At 38.6% G+C, this 18,946-nt stretch overlaps 1 protein-coding gene across 1 annotated transcript in view; it reads right to left on the reverse strand.

Moving 5' to 3' along the window:
* Positions 1-384: 384 nt before the first annotated feature.
* Positions 385-18,946, reverse strand: part of FBXL4 (F-box and leucine rich repeat protein 4) — a 58,271-nt gene continuing 39,709 nt past the window's right edge. Inside the window, exons 7-9 of the mRNA XM_063153052.1 lie at positions 14,708-14,779; positions 13,659-13,971; positions 385-5,772 (exon numbers count right to left, since the gene is read on the reverse strand). Of these exons, the coding sequence (XP_063009122.1) occupies positions 5,609-5,772; positions 13,659-13,971; positions 14,708-14,779 (549 nt within the window). The 3' untranslated portion in view covers positions 385-5,608. The remainder of the gene's footprint in view (positions 5,773-13,658; positions 13,972-14,707; positions 14,780-18,946) is intronic.

Genomic DNA, 18,946 nt, shown 5'->3' on the forward strand with positions numbered 1-18,946 from the left:
ATGTGTGAAATAACAAAAAACATGAATTCACAGTGGTAGGCAAAGAAAAAAATATTTTTATGTAGTTGATAAAAACGAAACAGAGACATTCTGACTTACTGCACAAACATGTACATGAAAGGTCAATATTAAGAGCATCTAAATGGTAAATCTTGATTTAGAAGTATGAGCATGTGATACTATGTGGAAAGCTGTGTTTCTGGGAAAGGTAGAGCTGAAGAGCTGATCTAGAGCAAGGCACTTATTTTCCTCACATCTATAAATAGCTCTGGCTACCCTTCCATGAGTTTCCCAATAAATCTGAATAAGTTCCCTTTTTTCTTTCCTCAACTTTCTTGACATTTATATTTCTTCAGAATCTAGGGAAAATGAGTTTTCAAATAGTTGAGGGTATTTTTATTCTTTTATTATTAAAAAAGGTGAACAAAACATGCAACAGAAAAACTTCATTCCCCACAATGGATGCCCTTCAGTTTAGGACATCTGTCCTAACTCTGTGCCATTTACCAACCTTAAATGAAAACAAGACAAGGAAAAACCAGAGCTATGTAATTCAAACAAAAGTATTTAGTCCATTAGTTGTAAAGGAAAATCTCACCACTGCCTCCCATTACAGAGGCTGAATCTTCTTAATGAGACTCTTCCTGCTGATGCATTTCTCTGGAGCTCCTGAGGATCTGTAACATGCAGCACTCATTTCTCAGCCCTTCCAAATGTCACTTATCACAACTTGTCCTGTGCTGGTAACTTTTATTAAAGAGCACCTTCTTGCACTTCATTGTCAAGTCAGATATCTAAAAATCACAGAAATCATCATCTCAGTAAAGGACTAATGCCTTCATTTGGGAAAAAACGCTGGCTGCATCTGACATAGCAAGTGCAGGTGCATTAAACCAGGGATTTCTAGCCCAGTAATTTCCAAAGCTACAACTTACAGAATCATTGTTAAAGAGCAATGAACATGTAAATCATCTATATAAAGTCATTCTCATAGTCCTCACAATAAAATGCTACATTTTATTTAGTTTTTGTAAATTTAGCAGTCCTGCTGATGTGACATGGGAAATATATCCCAAAAGATGCAATAAGTACACACAGTAAGAACCAGGACTCAGCACACAATTTTTGCAAATGCACAGTGGGTGACATTTCTGATGACAGTAGAGCAGTTAAACTACTCAGTCTTAATTATAGCAATATGAAAGATTATCAAAATAGTGGCAATACATTAATTATGCTTGCCTGTTCAAGCATTTACAGAACTATACATACAGCCAGTTAGGTATATGAGATTTTGGAAAAGGAAAAGAGGATGCATTTCCAAACACCCAAACCCAAAAGCCAAATAAACTGATAACATAAAACAAATTATATACCACAGGTATATGCAAGGGGCAGAAGCAGATCCTGGCATTAAGAAAACTCCTCAAGGGTTCCTCCTCAGAATTTCTGGGGATTTTTGGTTCTCTCTGGATGGAATTTGGAGGGTTTGAAGGCTTAAGGATGGATGTTGTTTCAGTCTTGTTTTTCAAGACAGATAGTACAGCACTGGATGGAATTAATCTCAGTTTAGTATCTAACCTGAGCTAAATCACAGCTTCCACAGTCTCCAGAGAGGCTCTCCAGAACATGATTCATTCTACTTTCCTGAAATGTCTGCCTTAGGAGATTAATAACTCTCTAGAGGTGCCCAGATTCCTCCCTTGAAGTAGATGTCTAACTTTCAGAGAACTACACTCAGGGAGATGAATTTTACTCACTGTGTACCATGATTCCTGGACATCTTATGTCTGGGGAGCTTAGCATAAGAGCTCTAAGGAAACACAAAGGTTTTGGGAGGTTTTATTGTTTTTTCACTGGTGGTTTTTTGTCTGAAACTTGGGCCTCCAAGTACATGGGGGATTATAAGGCCCAAACTCCCATGCAAAATTGTTCTATACAAGTCATGCTCACTAATGGACTTAATCAGGTGTATAATTTAAAGAACAGAAACCCCATCCATTTCATAGAGCTATGCAGCCACACAGCTCAAAATTATGAACACAAGTAAGTACACTACTGAATTAAAGCCTTAAAGAGTTTAGAAGATACTTTAAATGGTAAAGTTATCATACTAGTTTTTGTGGTTTATTGTTTATTTTATTGTTAAATAACCCAAGGAATTACATCTTTACCAACAGGCGATCCCACATCAATTTCATACAGGGGGTCTGGAAGACCCCTTTAGCTTAAAAACAGGAGCAGTTCAGAGTACACCCCTTTTTTTGGACATGTTAGCCATTTTTTTTAACATTTGTTGCCAAAGCATATCTTTTACAAAGCTTCAGAAAGACAGATAAACAAACAACAGGATTAAAAAAAGGAATATCCTTAACAGCAGAATTTAGATAACATGACTGAGGTACAGACTAGTGATGGAGATGAGACCCAATTCAAGAGTAATTAAACTCCTCCAGTGAAGGAATTGACAGCATTCATTTTGGATTAAATTAAACTAGAACATAAGTTTCCCTCTATGTGACTGCTTTGCAAGGAGACAGTCCACAGTAGTTATCAGGCTTTGCATTCACTCTTCATACCCTGTAACCCCTTTCACGAGCAGACAAACCAAAAGGCACTTTGGCAAAGCAACACTGGAAATTCAGCACATCTGTCCAGGCTTTTCCTGCTGCATGGTAGAGATGAACTCAGTCTCCAGGTAGAGTAAAGCAATAGTTGAAAGCAGAACTGCTATGAAACACCCTTTTTCTATTACACTCACTTTACAAAAGTAATTCCTACATGAAAAACTCTGAGATTTATACATATATGTTTATGTATGTACACATATCCAAAATAATTCATATAAACACATGAACGTGTGTATATATATAATTTATGCATACATATACATAAATAAATAGACACACTTAAGTATAAGATAGCAGAGCTAAAGAGACAGTGGCCTATTCTTGCTTCTCTGTGACATACAGGGAAGGTCTAAAAGCAATTTGTTTTCTTTATCCTACAAGTATTACAAATGTCAAATCTGGTCTAACTTTGTTTTGCTGGAAGACTTCTTGGACTTATAAGGCCATAGCTAAAAAAGCTTCTTACTCTCTGATTGAAGGTTGAAGACTACAACTATAGATGGAAGTCATTCCCAATCACTTCTCTGCTCTTTGAATTAATTATACGTCAGTAATAGCCAAATTTTAAACAATCCAAATAAAAAGTCAACTTCAATTTATATTCCAAGTGACAATAGAGAATTCCTGAAAAAAACATTTTCCAACAGAACATGCAACATAAGAAAGAAAAAATCTTCCAGTGCTAACAAAATTTCAATTTAAACCTTCTTTACCTAAAAAGCAACAGAGAATGAAATTCTTTACACGTATGTGATTACAAAAACACTTATTTGATTCAGTGATGAGAAAAACTCTATTATCTACCAAGTTTACCAGTTTGAAGGCACAATGGCTATCACTTCATCCACATCCCACTCTGTTTACAGTGAAAAACAAAACAGATCTCTATAGAAGAAAAAGGAGATAAACACAGAACAACCCCTGAGAAGTGAAATTTTACAACAAATACATTTGTTTTGAACTCTGTTCTTTGTAAACTCCCATTATCTGTACCTGTGTTCTCATGTAACTAGAATAATAATGTTTAATAATTACAATGAAAAATATAGACTAAAAAAAGTTACAAGTTCACAGAAAAACAAATGAACCCAAACATGATTGAGAGAAATGAGGTCTCACAGAGAATCATACAAAAGCTGTCATCTTTCAGTACGGAAAAAAAAGTAAATCAATTTAAAGTTCTCTGACAATGTTCAGATTTCTAAAGAAGAAAAAAAATGGAATGGCATAAACTAGTTGGAAATCCCTTAGTGCCATCTGTGTAGAGGGAAAAAATTAAAAAGCCAACTGTGCATGCCCTTCTTTGGATCTGGAATTCCCGAGAGATTCAGCAAAATTTAAAAATCTGAAGAACTAGGTCTTTCAATAAAATCAGATAAATGTTCTGTAGCTGTTTCATGACATGGTTTATAATGTATTGGCACCAGCACAAAGAGTTCAAAGCAGTCATTCAGGAGTCACAGAGATTGTCAGATTTTTAACGATTTGCAGCAGTCCTCTAGTAGCAGTTGGTTATTTACTGCAAGAACTGAAGTGTTCTTTGTCACTGATCTTCAGTACAATACTGTACTTCTCGCAGACAAAGTATTCTTCTTCTTATTCCAGTAGGTAGTAAGTGCCATCAATACAAGAATAACAGAATCAGTATCAAAAGACAGCCTATATTTTATGGTCCATATGCATCAACAATGGCTAAAAAGGTAAAATTCTAAACCAAAGCTGTACAGAGCAACATATTCTAGCAGTGGTATTCAAGGGGAAAAAAAAAGAAAAGCTTCATCCAAGAAAGTGCAAAAGGAAGAAACTTCCAGAAATTGTCCATCAACACAGTTTTCCTTCTTCAGAGTTTAAGCAGTCTTAAAGAGAGTGCAATAGTACTTTGAGCTACTCTCCTCTTGGAAAAACCAAACAAAAACCCAAACAAAAAAAAATCCAGTAATAAGGTTTGGTAATTATGAAATCATCAAATTGTATTGCCCTTGTTTCAAACCCATTCTATTTTCATTGCTGTTTGACTGAACGAGGATGCTTGTTTTTACACCTGACAGGAGATTTGATGCCAGTGAAAGGACAGTTGCTAACACATTAGCCTAAGTTCTACTTTTCATGGTACTCTGCACAATAACCAGACATATCACAAATAAAGTCTTGACCATGACAGAAATTTGAAAAGAAAACTACCCCAGAGTTTTCTACACATCACCAGTTACAACATTAAGTACTTGGCTTAAACTTTGTATCTCAATACCAAGAAGCAGCTGTCAATTTTATCTTTCATTTCTGCTCTAAGTTCAGGTGGTCCAGGTTCTTTCTTGCATTTATCTGTTGTGCTGCTTAGGCTGGACTGTGAAACATCACTACATCTATTTCAGGTGAAGAAAGGGAGAAAACTCTATCAGATACAATTCACTGCCAAAACTCAAAGAAGACAAAGAGCTTTTTCTATCTGTTCTTATACACACTTAAACTGGTTTTCAAATAACTAATTATAGGCCAGATGATAAAATCTTATGTTGCAGGTCAAACTAGAATGCTACAATATCTGTGTATGTATATACAAATACATATGGATACATTTATATATACACACACAAACACATGAAAAGGAAGCACCCATATTTTCCTTACTGATAAATATTGAACTTCTGCTTTCACCTGGATATTAACATAGTGTATTGTGTATAACACCCTGTGAAGGGACATTGAAGAAGACATTCATTTGCTTCTCATTAAAGCCAGACATATGGCTAGTATTTAAAAACATGCAGTGCCACCAATTAACAGAGCAAAATAATTCTTAGGTACAATATCAACTTAAAGAAACATAATACATTTAAATGTATTTTACCCATCTGTGTAGATAATTAATAGTTTCCACTATTTTATAGCAGATTTATATTCTCCTTAAAAAAAAATCAGCGCAAATTTACAGGAAAACAACTCTGTCAAACGAGTTCCACAGCAGCATATGTAGGGAGTCACTGGGTGAAACTCTTTTTTATGAACACATTAGGAAAGTTGGCATTCAGTTCTAGCACAACTCTATTATCGATCTGTGAACAGAAGGACACGTCGAGTAAAGAAAGATCTTTACAAGACTCCAGCAATTTTCTTAAAGATGCAGGGCTCACCATCCTCGTTCCTGTGCAAAAACAAAACAAAACAGAATTGTAAAGTTACCAAGAAAAGTGCAGGATTTTAAGCTGTTACTATCATGCCATGAAAAAATGCTACTACAACACAACTTTTATCCAGATTATTTAAATGAGTTTTCAAATTAAAAGCTTCTTAGATAGCACATAGACCTTTTACCTTTAAAAAGCCTAATGTATTTTCTTTAACTGCTTAAGTCACTGTCATTTCCTATTGGGGGGCAACTTTACAACTTCAAGGGGTATCTCTTACTGGAGAAGCCAGGCACCCAGAGCCACAAGCCCTCCCAGGGACCAATGCTGGGCTCAGGCAGCAGCATGGAAGGCCATGGCCATGCTCTCCTGTTGAGCACACAGACCATCAGCACAGCAGATGAGCGACTACTCCAATTCCAAAGGCATCAGCAAGGCTCCCAGGGCTCAGAGCAAGTGTGGGTATTACACACATGCAGGGGCAGTTATTCAAGAGACTGCTGATCATACATATATGTATGTATAAAACATACATAAACCCTGCCAGAAACAAGACCACAGTGACTGAACTCCCAAGTGTCACACAGGGTCAGAGTGTCACACATAGGATTCAGTCAGAAATAAATAAATAAATCTACATTTATAAGCACAAATCCACACATCCATTACAGCTGATGGACATGCAGACAGTCCAGCCCATGGTGCTTAGCACCTGGGCCATCTGACTGGGCTCTGGGGTGTGAGTCAGCTGTCTGAGGTGCTCAGTGCCCCTTGGGGACCTTACACCACGCAGGACATGCACACACAGCTGGCACACAGGACACTGGACCCAGAGGAGGAGAATCATGCCTTACAGGAAAGGCTGGAAGCCTGGCTGGGTACTCTGGGCAAATGAACAGAGCCTGGGTGTCTACAGTGAGCTAAACTGCTCACCAAGCTTTCCCTCTACAGAGTTTATGTATCCAACACTACTGCAGAAAACTGTAGGCAGACTTGAACTCACACAGCTCCATCTTCATCTAACTAGCACCCCAAAAAGCCATCTAGTTCAGGATCTTGTCTAGTGCCAGGGCCAATTATGTTCCCTACACTCCTTACCTCCCCTGCAAAAAAAGCAGCAGATTTTTTTAAAGCAGATTTTCACTGGTGAATCTTGTCAATTGCCAAAAATTATAATTTTAGGGTTACTAAAGCTATCTTTCATGAATTCTACTACTTTTTTGAATTTCTTCATATTTACAGCCCCTTCACAAGTTCCACAGTTTAACTACGTAATGTCAAAAAAAAAGGGGAAAAAACAAACAAAAAACTCCAGCCTATTAGCTGCAATAATTAAGGTGCAATTAAAGAAGCATGAGATCATTCCCAATTCAGTATTTCTAAATCATGCATACTCCCATGCACATCTCTTCTGTTCCCTCAAGGCCATCTGTTTTCTAGACTCTCTTGCATCTCAAAATGACCCCTGTTGTGTTGTTTCTGCACTAATTTTGTACTTTTGAAACTGGATGACCACAATAATACAGTGCACTGAGCACAGTCAGTAATTGTATAGTAAGTCTTGTGGTGTTTTTTCCATCTCATGTCTAAATAACCCAAATTTTCTCTATTCCCATTAGAATGATGCTGGGCAATGAGCTGATGTTTTCCAAAAATTGTTCACAGGATCTCTTTCCTACAAAATAGAAGCTAATATAAATCCAGTCCCCTATATATATAGTTGATGTTATTTTGCCTTATGTGACTACTTTGTACTTGATTCAATGTTTTCTTCCTGCTTTATCACCTGTTTAATAAGTATCACAAGATCATTCTGCCGTTCTTCAGTGTTAAATTCCTCAGTTTAAGATTTTAAGATTTTTCCATCCTGAATACCTGTGTGTTACCCTCTGGCATTATTCACCCCTCTGCCTGGATTACTTATAAGCAGATCAGAACAGACCCTTGGTGACATAACTTCACTGTGAAAAGAGATGATACATTCTTGTCCTCTGAAACACTCATAAACCAGGAAAAGACAGCTGAATTACAAAAGCAGCACAACCTTGGCTGAAGTGTGTGAAAATCCAATCTTCTATGGATTGGAGTAGAGCTCACATTCACCAAGAACTTCAAGGAAGTTTAAAGGATGAGAGGCAAAGCCAATACTACCCTTGCTGGGATGCAGCTCTTCATCTAAATATGGTAATGTCCTCGTATGCCCACTGACCGACCTTCCCATGGCTGCCACTGGTTTACACAGAGAAAAAGATGATTTTACTGTTTTGTAGCTCCTAATCCAAGCCCTTTACAGAAGGCTGTGCCATGTTTGTAACCCTGCATTACTCTAGCACTGAGGATGATTTAAGAGACAGATCACACACCAGAAATAAGATTTCCAGAGCCCTGTATTTGAGCTCATTTAGAATCACATGGCATAAATACCATTTAGTCCTAACAATTTATTATTGTTCAATGTATTGATTTGTTCAAAAGCTTTCTGTATTGGCATTCCAATTTAAGGCAGCTTTCCAGGCTAATCTCCTGGAAAGAATGGCTCTGATGTAGCAGCCTGCTTGATCCCCTGTGCCATGAACACCAAGGGACACAACAGCTCTCCTGCAATAGCCTTGTACTGGGGGGAGCCTTCACACCTGGGCTGTCTACTGAGCCCAGCCACTCCTGTGAGCTTGTAACACAGCAGAAATACAGTATCTTTCACCTCTAGCCCCCTCTAGCCAGGGGTTCCTTAGTACTTCATCCTGCCTTACTGTGATTTTGTTTCACTTCCTAGATTCATCTTCCTGTTTTCATTCTCTGAATGGGATTCAATTTCAGAGAGACTCTGGATGGTTTCATTAGTCTCCAGTACTGTTCTGCATAAGCAAGGAGGCATCTGAATGTGGTCTCCAATTATCCTATGTCAGGCTCTCAGATTAGCTGTTTTGAGGCATTACTGAACATCACCCAAGGACAGTCTTTGCTATCATGCCCCCAGATTTTATCTCCTCTACAGAGACTAAGCTTGTCATTATCACTGTGATTTTAAACTCCCTTACATTATATAATCACCATCATCAGAACTGCCTGGTGGTTCATGCAACAGTCCCTGAAGATTTACACAGCAATTCTGTACCATGCTTTATTTCTTCACTTCATTTGACCACACACTTTACCACAGTATCACTGTTCTACCATAAGGACCTGCTCTACCATTCCAAATGCAACTCTAGGAGCAACACACTATGCTACTTATCTTTTTTTCCACCAAGCCTTAAAATTGCTACTACATCAGCACCTTCATCTAAACCCAGCCTCATTTATGCATCACAGCTTTTATGCTTCAAGATCCAAACGTGTATTTCTACAAAAATTCTAGATTTAGATGCCTAGCCACAGATTTTTTGTGTAGGATGTTCTTCATTCCTTCCTACCTGAACTTTGATAGTTCTCCTATCATTTCATCCCAGACTTTTAATAGATTTGCAACTAAGTAGGTCATCCTAAATTGCATGTTTTATTGCACCTGGGCTTATTCCCCTCCTCAGAATTAAAATTTTATGTTAGGAAATACCTTTTTCTACAAGTAATCCAGTTGGGGTTTGGTTATTCACACCACAGGATAAATGCACATCATCTGTAGTCTTACTTTTATTTATACAATGTACAGTTAGTTATGTATGTATCCTAAAAGCCCATTCAAAAGCATTTCAGAATTTTAATACAGCACATTTTCCTTTGTTTTTGAAAGACTGGCAATGTAGCCTGCTAGTTAATTACTTACATAGAGCATTTTTCTTCTAGAGTTTGGAGGCTTTTGGACCTTTATGATTTACTATAACTTCTCCTCCATAGACTAATCAGCCACTTTTCAGAATACATACAAAACCAAAGCATTAAAATCTGCTATTTAATTTTGTTGCTCAGTCAATTCTCTGTTACCACACTTGTAAAAGGCACCTCTGAGTGCCTTTTTGCTCGAACAATTATGCTTATTAGCTGTAAATAATTTAATTGATATCCATCATATATCAAAGCCTCAAACTCTATAGCTGTTTAGGAGACCTGCGCAGGACAGCTATAAAAACTGCAGAACCCAAATTTTTAAAGCAAGAGACATTACTACACACCAAATAATATTTCAGAGTACCAACTCTTGAAAATAACTAGCACTCTTCCCTCAAATATTCTTACTTTTCTTACCTTTATTTCCCTAGACCAGCCAAACTAGCCTTTTATTCTTTACATTTTATCCAATCTACTGCACACAACTCAAATTCAAAATTTTAATGTGCTACACATTTTCATGTTTGAATTGACTAACTACATGTTGATGTTCTCAAGATAAAGCTGAAAACTTTGACAGCTGGCAAGGGGGCAGTTGGGTTTTCTGTTGCTCAGGAAGGTGTGGGAGGTGTTGGAATGTAGCTAGGAATACATGAATTTTGTGGTAACGAGGGTGTCTACTTTTCATTACTCTTTTTGTGCAGGACAGAGCAGTTGGACCTTCTGGGGAGCGAGGTTAATACCATTTACTCTTCACCCCTGACAGCAGCTGAGAACCCCACAGGAAGAAAACTCAGCAGCTGATGTGATGTGCAAGAAACGCTTTTGACACTGTCAATTCAGGTTGCCATCTGACTTGTCACATTGCTCAATGCTGATCACAGTTTGAAGACTGGTTTCTTAACTACTGGTCTAGAGGTGTCCACTTAACTTTTGATAGCACTGGCTGATGTACTGCGTCACTGCAGAACCGTCAGATGATCAGAGCTGGATCATTCTGACAGAGGGTGGAAACATGCCATGTCACTCAGCAAAAAAGATGTGGGCTGAGAAGGAAATGATACTTGTAAGCAGGCAGTTCAGGATGTAGTGGGTAAAAGAAAGCTCAGAACTGAAAGTTCAAGAGAAGCACATCCTCATGCATTCAGTGACACACACCACGCTTCCTCTTCCAAACTTACGATACAGCAGATATGGACAAGCGCATGATTTTTTTTTTAACAGAAATTTACTTTCTATGTTTTACACAGCACAAACACAGCCTGACATCCAACAATGCTTTACATGGACCAGTAAGTATACAGAGTCCTTGAAAACTAGCAGTTTTCATCTTTCACAGAGTCCTCTGACTCTCTAACAAGGAAATTACCAAACAATTATGGTAAAGGACAGATGGGTAGCAAGCCTCAGGACCTATCACCTTCAAACAGCATCCAGGCTACATATAATGTACATTCTTCATCCCTTACAGTTCAACAAGATTTCTTTCAGAGGCTTAGACTACTCTACCCCTGAAGCTATTGTGATGATAAATAACCCATAACTGAAACAAGAAGTTTTCTCTGTCAAGTTTATAAGTTCTAACAACTAAAGAGAGACACTAATATAGTATCTTGAACACTGGTGATTGCAGTGAAGGAAAGACATTCTGACCCTTACTTAGCTAAGTGTTTGTATGCAGGAAAAAACCTCGCTTTTACACAGCTTTGTTGAAGCAAAAGAAGTTCCCTTACAGCACACAGTGCTAACCCAGCAGCAATACCTCTACACCCTTCACAATGCACATGCAAGCCAGACGTTTCTTTACCTGGGAGATGACAAAGGATATAATGAGAGCACCTCTCATTCCTTCACATCACAGAGAAGACCCACTGTTCAAGGTTACTCTTGCAAAGCTGAGCTCTGACCTCTTACAGCTTCAGCCCTGTTGTCACACTTCTACTGAAGGACAAAAACATACTACACATTCATGCAGCTTAAAGTAACAGGGTGGCCCTGTATCACATGCCCAAAGCAAGAGCACATTCAGAGATTTGTGACTTCCTTGGTACTCCTGCACAGCGAGAGACTCACTCCTCAGTTCCGACAACAGAGACTTCTCACTGACATGGCAACACCTGGCAACTCTACCTCCAGATGACACAGTGTGGTTCTACTTGACAGCTCTTTCTTGTAACCACAGACTGCAGTGGTTACTACATTCAGACAAAAAAAATTAACACAGTTTCCTCGCTGTTGCCAAAAGAGCAGGGTAAGTCCTTCCCATACATAGTGAATATCACATTGTACTGACTTGTTTACAGCAGAGGACAACCTTTTTTTCACCCTACCAAGTATTTCTCTGCAGGAAGAAAGAAATAATTTTTTGCAGATTATTAATTTTGCAGGAAATTCAACTGGATATCCCCTAGAGGAGATTTATGTGAACACACCATGCAATCTCACAGGAAATATTTGACTACAAATCCATCTGACTCAGAAATATTGGTAAGCACCAGGGAACAGAAGAAACTCCTTTTCCACTTTCACGTTACTTTTCAAAAAAAATCATTAGGATGTCCAACTGAATTAAAATCTGAATTCAAACAATAAAGAAATGTGGCAGCAAGCCTTCCCTGCTGTCAGACAGGCAACAGCAGAAACAGACTATCCATGAGTTCAACACAGCCATACTATTCTCTGGGGAGCCCCTGGTGCAGAAAGGAGGTCTGAGCACTTTGTGGGCAGACACGAGGCCATGGCAACAGAAGCACACGCAAGTGGGTGGTCAGGGGCAGCCAAGTGCTTCTTACAGACTTATTTCCCTACACCATTTGGAAACTTCTCGTGTCTGAGCAGGGCAGTGTGCCCCTGATAATTTAGCTGCAGAGCAGATTCTCTTAAAGATACACAAAGCACAGTAGCCTTGGGGGGCATAAACATATCTACAGCTTGAACTCGGTGGAGTTAAGGTTTTTTCTGTTCATATGTCTTTCCCACATTGGTCCAAAGGCAACTCTCTCAGTCAAAAGTGAGTAAAACTCTTCATCATTACTGAAGAGTGTACTGGAATGTCAATCTGAAGCCATATGGTAAATACTTTGAAATTATAAATGCTGATAAGAATAAATCCTTAAACTAGCTTGGAAAATTATCCATGTTGATGCTCTCAGTTCTGTGCAGTATCCCTCTCAACCTAAATGTAATATTTTCATTACAATTATTAAACATTAGAAGTATACAGAGCAACTACTTTATTCCCTTTCATTTAAATATTCCTTTTTCAGCTATCCTGTGAAACTAAGTTGGTAAAACCATGAAGAATTTTCTCCCACACTGATGTCACAAACATCTCTGCTGTCCTACATTATTATAAAAAGAAAACCTCATATGCCACCATAAAAGAATAAATTCAGCATCACACAAAACTACACTTCTCAAAGTCCTTACTCAAGAGTTCAAAGTATATTTACTTTAGATCTCTAAAAATATTTTCAACTATGGAAACTGCAGAGGATTAGAAATTTCAGATTTGCTATGCTTTTTGACCCCCCATCACTTCCTTCCCACCTTACTAGAAAGTCTATTTAGGTTTTGTTTTTAATTACCCTTTCATCTTTAATAACTCAAATTCACTTACCAATAAAAGCGATGAATAAATTCAGTATTGCATAGTACATAACATATATTAAATAATATATAACAAATATTTATTGCACAAAAGCAAAATGTTTATTGATCACAGACTCATGCTATAAATATACTTTGTCACACTTCAAAGAAATAAAAACACAAACAAAAGTAGAAAGAATTATAAGAAATTTCATCTTCTGATAATCAAAAGAGAAAGGCTTCAGTTAAAAAAGCTGATGGTCATGAAAATAAAAGTCAGTGGAAAAAAATTTTGCACTTAAATTCCAGTTTAAGGAATTTATACTCAGCAGTCAAATTACACAGCTGGTATAAATCTACTGGCTTCTGAGTCAGAAATCATGCAGTGAGCTAAACATCTCTCCTTTTTTCACATGCAAAACCATAATTTTAAGAAATAATTATTTAACAAATATGTCTGGAAGACAGTTTGGTACTAAGGACTCCTTTTTAGCTGAAAGGCTTTAAAGACACCGTAAAACAAATCCAACACTCCCCCTTCTCTCACCCAGTATATCCAGCTGCCGTAGGTGCGTGCAGTTGGCAGCGAGCTCCTCGATGTCGGTGTCACACACAGACCTGTTGGCCGTGAGGAAGAGCTTCTGCAGGTTGGGCAGTTTGCGTGCAAGGTTTGTGAAGCAGCCTGTGCTGCTCTGGAGCGTAGGACACCAACCAAGGTCAAGCTCTTCCAAAAGCTGGCAGCCCGAAGCCAACTCCGCGATCCCGCTTTCTGTTATGTTTTTACATCTCCACAAATCCAGACTGCGAAGCTTTTTGCATTTTGCTCCCATCATGCTTGCTATAAGGTCATAGTCTTCAATCTGCAAGGAAAGCAGACGCTCCGTCATGTGCAGCATCCTTCCAGACATACAGAGGTGTTTCAAGGTTTGCTTCCTAACACACACAACGCATCTGGCTCAAGCATTTGTCATTTCTAAAAATCGTTCATTGCATGGTACAGTGAGATATACTTTTATAAAAGACAAAAATAAAATTGAATTCTTATAAACCCCAGACTCAGCTGCTTTTAAATTCACTTAATACAGAGGATCAAACCGCAGCAAAAGTTGTTTCTTTGAAGAAACTTTTTTTGCACAGTTGTTTTCCCCTTTAAAGATGATTATAGCAGCTTTTATGACCACAGGAAGTGCAACTACTGAAGAATTATTGAAGTACTCATTTCCATTTTAAGTTGATCAGTTGCTGCATCTCCTTATGAAAGTCTTATTAATTACTTGTTAAGTGATTACACGTATAGAGAATGTCCAAAAACTTAGAAAAAGGCTGAAGAACTCTGAGAAAGCCTACAAGCCATTTTAGGCCAACTTAGCTTTACTTTAGTACATAACCCTTACAGATATGACCAAGCTGCATCATCTTGGACCTTCCAAAAGAGTAGAGTCTTGTATAAACCTCACATTTAACACAGCTTTGTGAAACAAACCCAGATTGGTTCCAAAGCGAGTGCACAGACACACACACACACAGACACACACAGACACAGACAGACACACACACACACAATCCCCCCACACTCTGAATGGTCCAAGCACTCACCATGACGCAGCTGCCCAGGCTGAGGTGCTGCAGCTCCGAGCAGAAGTTCAAGATACTGAGCAGGGCTGTTTGCTGCCACGGGGGAACACATCAGAAGGAAATACAGAAAGTGAAACAAAGAGAAGAGGTCAATTAGACATTAAAGGCTGTCACCACATTTCTTGAAATACAGCTCAAAACTCTTTTACAGGTGCCTCAAATGCCACTTAATGAGTCTCTGGGTACTTTACCCATTGATTGGCTTACAGACATGGTAATCGTTACAAACCTTTATGCAAGTCACTGTGGCTGGGGCTGTGTGCTGCCCTGAAGACACCCACACCCCACTGACCTATCTGCTCATGTCCCCCTGGAGAGCTGGTGAAAAGTGCAGCAAGATCAAATAACAGGCAAGGCCAGGCTGCAAACACAGAGGGCTGGCCACACACCAGGAGAAGAGGGCAGGCTCTGACATTCTCCCATCAGCTGCAGCCTGATGGAGCTGCCAATAGAGCTGCACAGCACCAGGGCTGGGCTGGGGACTTCAATGTCAAAGGCGGCTCCGTGCTGACAAGGATGCTGACAGCCACTGAGCACTTGTCACTACTGTCGCGCTGACTGAAACAGATACAATGGGTATTTTACACTCCTGTTCCTGCCATTTAAGGTTGCCATTCTTTGCAGAAAGTACTGCACGTTGCTCAACCTGAAACTGACTGCAACATCAGATGCACCTTACAAAAGTGCACAGCTGGTCTGTTCCACAAAGGAAACTTTTACAGATTTTTTACCTGTGTTTCTAAGATACAAAAAAGATCCTTCTGCATTGTCTGTAGACATATTTTGTTTTGTATTTGGAAATGCTCACAGTGTGAAAAAAAAACAAAAGAATCTGGGATTCACATCACAAATACCTGCACATCATAATTAAAACATCACTTCATTAGGACTTTGTGATCTATATGAGCTTTAAAACAGGACTAGACCTCACAGCCTAGTTAACAACAAGAATATGAGCATTTCTACAGGATATACAACAGTTTGTAATAGAAAAAAATCCAAGCAATATACAAGTGACAAAGTAATCTACTGCTATTAAGTGTAATTACAACAAGAACACTAATCAACAATGTTTGTATGCAGGGGTAGTATAATTTATAGTTTCTTAAATATAAATTTTCTTGTTTTCAGAAAGTTTATCTTAAAATGCTTTAGTTAATTTCCTCCATTACATTCCAATGGAACTTGGCAGAAAGATGATCCTTTGCCATATCACCAAGAAGAAACATCTGATTCCTGGAAAGACTGGCAGACACAGAAGAGGGACATAGCATGGGGCATTCACAGAGACATTTCAGACATTTAATTTAGGTGTCTCCAAGGAGCAATTATAAATACCCAACACTTGACATGCTGAATCTTGATTCCAGCTTGGCCTTCTAAGATTTGATTTCCCAAAGGCAGCCTAAAAGTAGATGTTAAGAATAAGCCTTCCTCACATTTATCTTCGTAGATGTCCTACAAAGTCACTGTCCCCTGCTTGCTTGACTTTCATTCACTTTTTAAAGGAAAAGGTAGCTAGGGAATGGAATGCAAGCATTAAAAAGTCATTATTCAAGAGGTTATTAATAATATTTTAAGGTTGGTAAATGTGTAAATATCGAATTCATTTTAAATTGAGCAGTTAATAAGCAAATGGCTCATTTGGATCATGAAAGAGGAATAAACAAATAACTCAAAGAGAATGAGACACAATCTTTCCTATTCAACTCAGTGAAAGCTATGAGCTTCAGAACCTACTCAGATGCACAAATTAAAAGCAAAATCTCCAAACCCCTGTCTCCAAGAATATTTGAGCCAAACAAATCAGCCTCTAACTGCACACAGAGCTCCAAACAAGGCTTCTGCAGGTATTCAGATGTCTCCACAGGAAAGCTGAATATATTGCTGCATTCTACCAAGTCTTTCAGTAATGTTTTCCAGATTGGAATTTAAACACTGGCCTGAAAGGATGGGAAACAGCAATCCCTTTCCTCACTTGACACAAACAGTACAAAAGTGAACAGTGACTCTGAACAGCTGGTAGGATGTGAGATCAATTCCATGCCTCTTCTGAGAGGGGTGAAATAGAGAGGAAGACTAGTATTCATAGTTATCTTGATAGATAATTGAGCTCCATGTGTTAACTTCAACAGGAATGTCATGGATCTCTCAGAGTACCTTTTTAGTCCCTCTCTTTTTCAAGACAGTCCTTCCTGTACTGCCATGCACTGAGGCTACATTTTCAAAGGTCTTTTCACAATCTATTACTTCAAACTATTATTTAAAAAACAAAAACAACTTTAGAAAAAAAGCACTAGAAATCTGAGTAATAGAAGGGAGCTTGGTAGAACACCATGTCATACCATCACAAATCATGCCAAGTCAAGCCCAAGAGTAAACAACCACATACTCAACATTCATCTCACTGGCTATATTAATTCCTCTTCTAGGGCTCACACATGCCCACACACAGCAAACCAGATTTCCTTCAGACACAGTGTCTGTTCTTCTGTAACTGAGGTGGGCTTTGCATATGTCATGCAAGAAGAAAAAACCCTTTGTGCATGCCTAGCTGTGTCTCAGTCAGTTGAGAATCCAGGTGGCAAAAGACATGAAAATAGCAGGAGAGAATGGCAGCTCTCAGAATCCATATGCACCCCACATAGGAGGATGATCATTGTAATAACCTGTCTGTGTCAAGCCATCTGTCAGTACCACAACATGAGCGACACCACTCCTACTGCAGCGAAGGAGAACAGCCAGGCAGTCGCCCCATCCTGGAGCTCTAACAGGCCAACCTTCCAACGTCAGAGCACTTCACAAGAGGAGCCTGAACCTGGAGTCTAACTTCACTCTCTTGGCCAAGCAGAGACATTCAAATCAAAGACTATCCATCTAACAACATTCTTCAGCCTGGCAGCCAAGACATTTATAGTTTGGAGATTTCTTGAGTTTTCCCTGAAACAAAGGCAAAGTTTAGCTTTGTACCTGCTCCCTTTTAAAGGGATTGAGAGAGAGTGGATGATTATAAAAACCCACAAAAAACCACTCTAGAAACGAACTTTAGATAAGATTTACTTTTGTTAAATGGAATCATGGCATCAGTGGTCTAAATTTCTTTTGCCATCCAAGCAAAACAAAACCTACCAAAATAATAAATGTTTAAAAGATGCCACAGACAACAGAAAAAGTTCAAAGTGAGTGAATAAAATGGTCTGCTCTATCCTCCATTCCCAGGAAAGAGGTTTTTAGATGAGGAAAACAGAGTGAAGAAGTTGTTTTCAGAGAGAAGACAGAAGTGATGTCAAACTGATTGGAAGGATATGACAGTGCTGCTAAACACAACCTTACAGAGCATATTTCAGAAATATTTTAAGGCATAATAGTTAGTCATAAACCTCAGAAAAGGGGAAGATGGCCTGAAGCTTCTCTGAAATCTTTATATACAGGTACAACAAATGTCTCTCAGAAAGGACATCAACACAGGTGATCCTGGCTTGACCAGGAGATGAGATTACCATTTGAAATCCTACTTTTCTCCAAGACAGGCGACAGGTCTGTCCAAACATCAGTCCTCCACTCTGTAATACACACCTGGATACACACAATAATACTTACTGGGACACAGTTCTGTGCTGTGTATACTTTCATATAAACAGGTGGTATTGGACTGAATTGCCTCCTGTCTTTGTAAAGGCCTTGGCCATCACACAAGGTCTGACTTTGATGTTGTAAAAGTACTGCTGGTTTCAACAGACACCCCCAGCACAAAAACCAAACACTGGTGCTAGAGCAATACACTTGGCAAGACTGACTCTTGCTTGGCTTTTTCAGTTTGTTTTTTCATTCATGATCCAGCAGAAAGCACAAATCATTTCTGATGTTAGTATGATAAAGAAAGCATCCAACAAATAGCCTGAGCTCAATGTCTGTTCAAACAGAAAACCCTTCTGTCTGTGACTCACCTGTGAAAGATGCACTTAGAACATTTAACTATTTACTCATTGCAGTTTCACTGTCAAGTAGTTAGAGATTAAAAAATATAAAAAGGATTAAAAAATACAAATGATGCACTATAATATGGCTACCACATAACAACTCCACTACCATGCTACAAGGCATAAGTGCACCACAGTGTGACTCTGGAAGATTAAAGGAAGAGCTTAAGAAAAACAACATTTTGCTTTGGGTTAGAGAAGAAATAGTCTGCAGCTTTTA

The sequence above is a fragment of the Melospiza melodia genome, chromosome 3 (assembly GCF_035770615.1).
Source record: "Melospiza melodia melodia isolate bMelMel2 chromosome 3, bMelMel2.pri, whole genome shotgun sequence".
Classification (NCBI taxonomy): Eukaryota; Metazoa; Chordata; class Aves; order Passeriformes; family Passerellidae; genus Melospiza; species Melospiza melodia.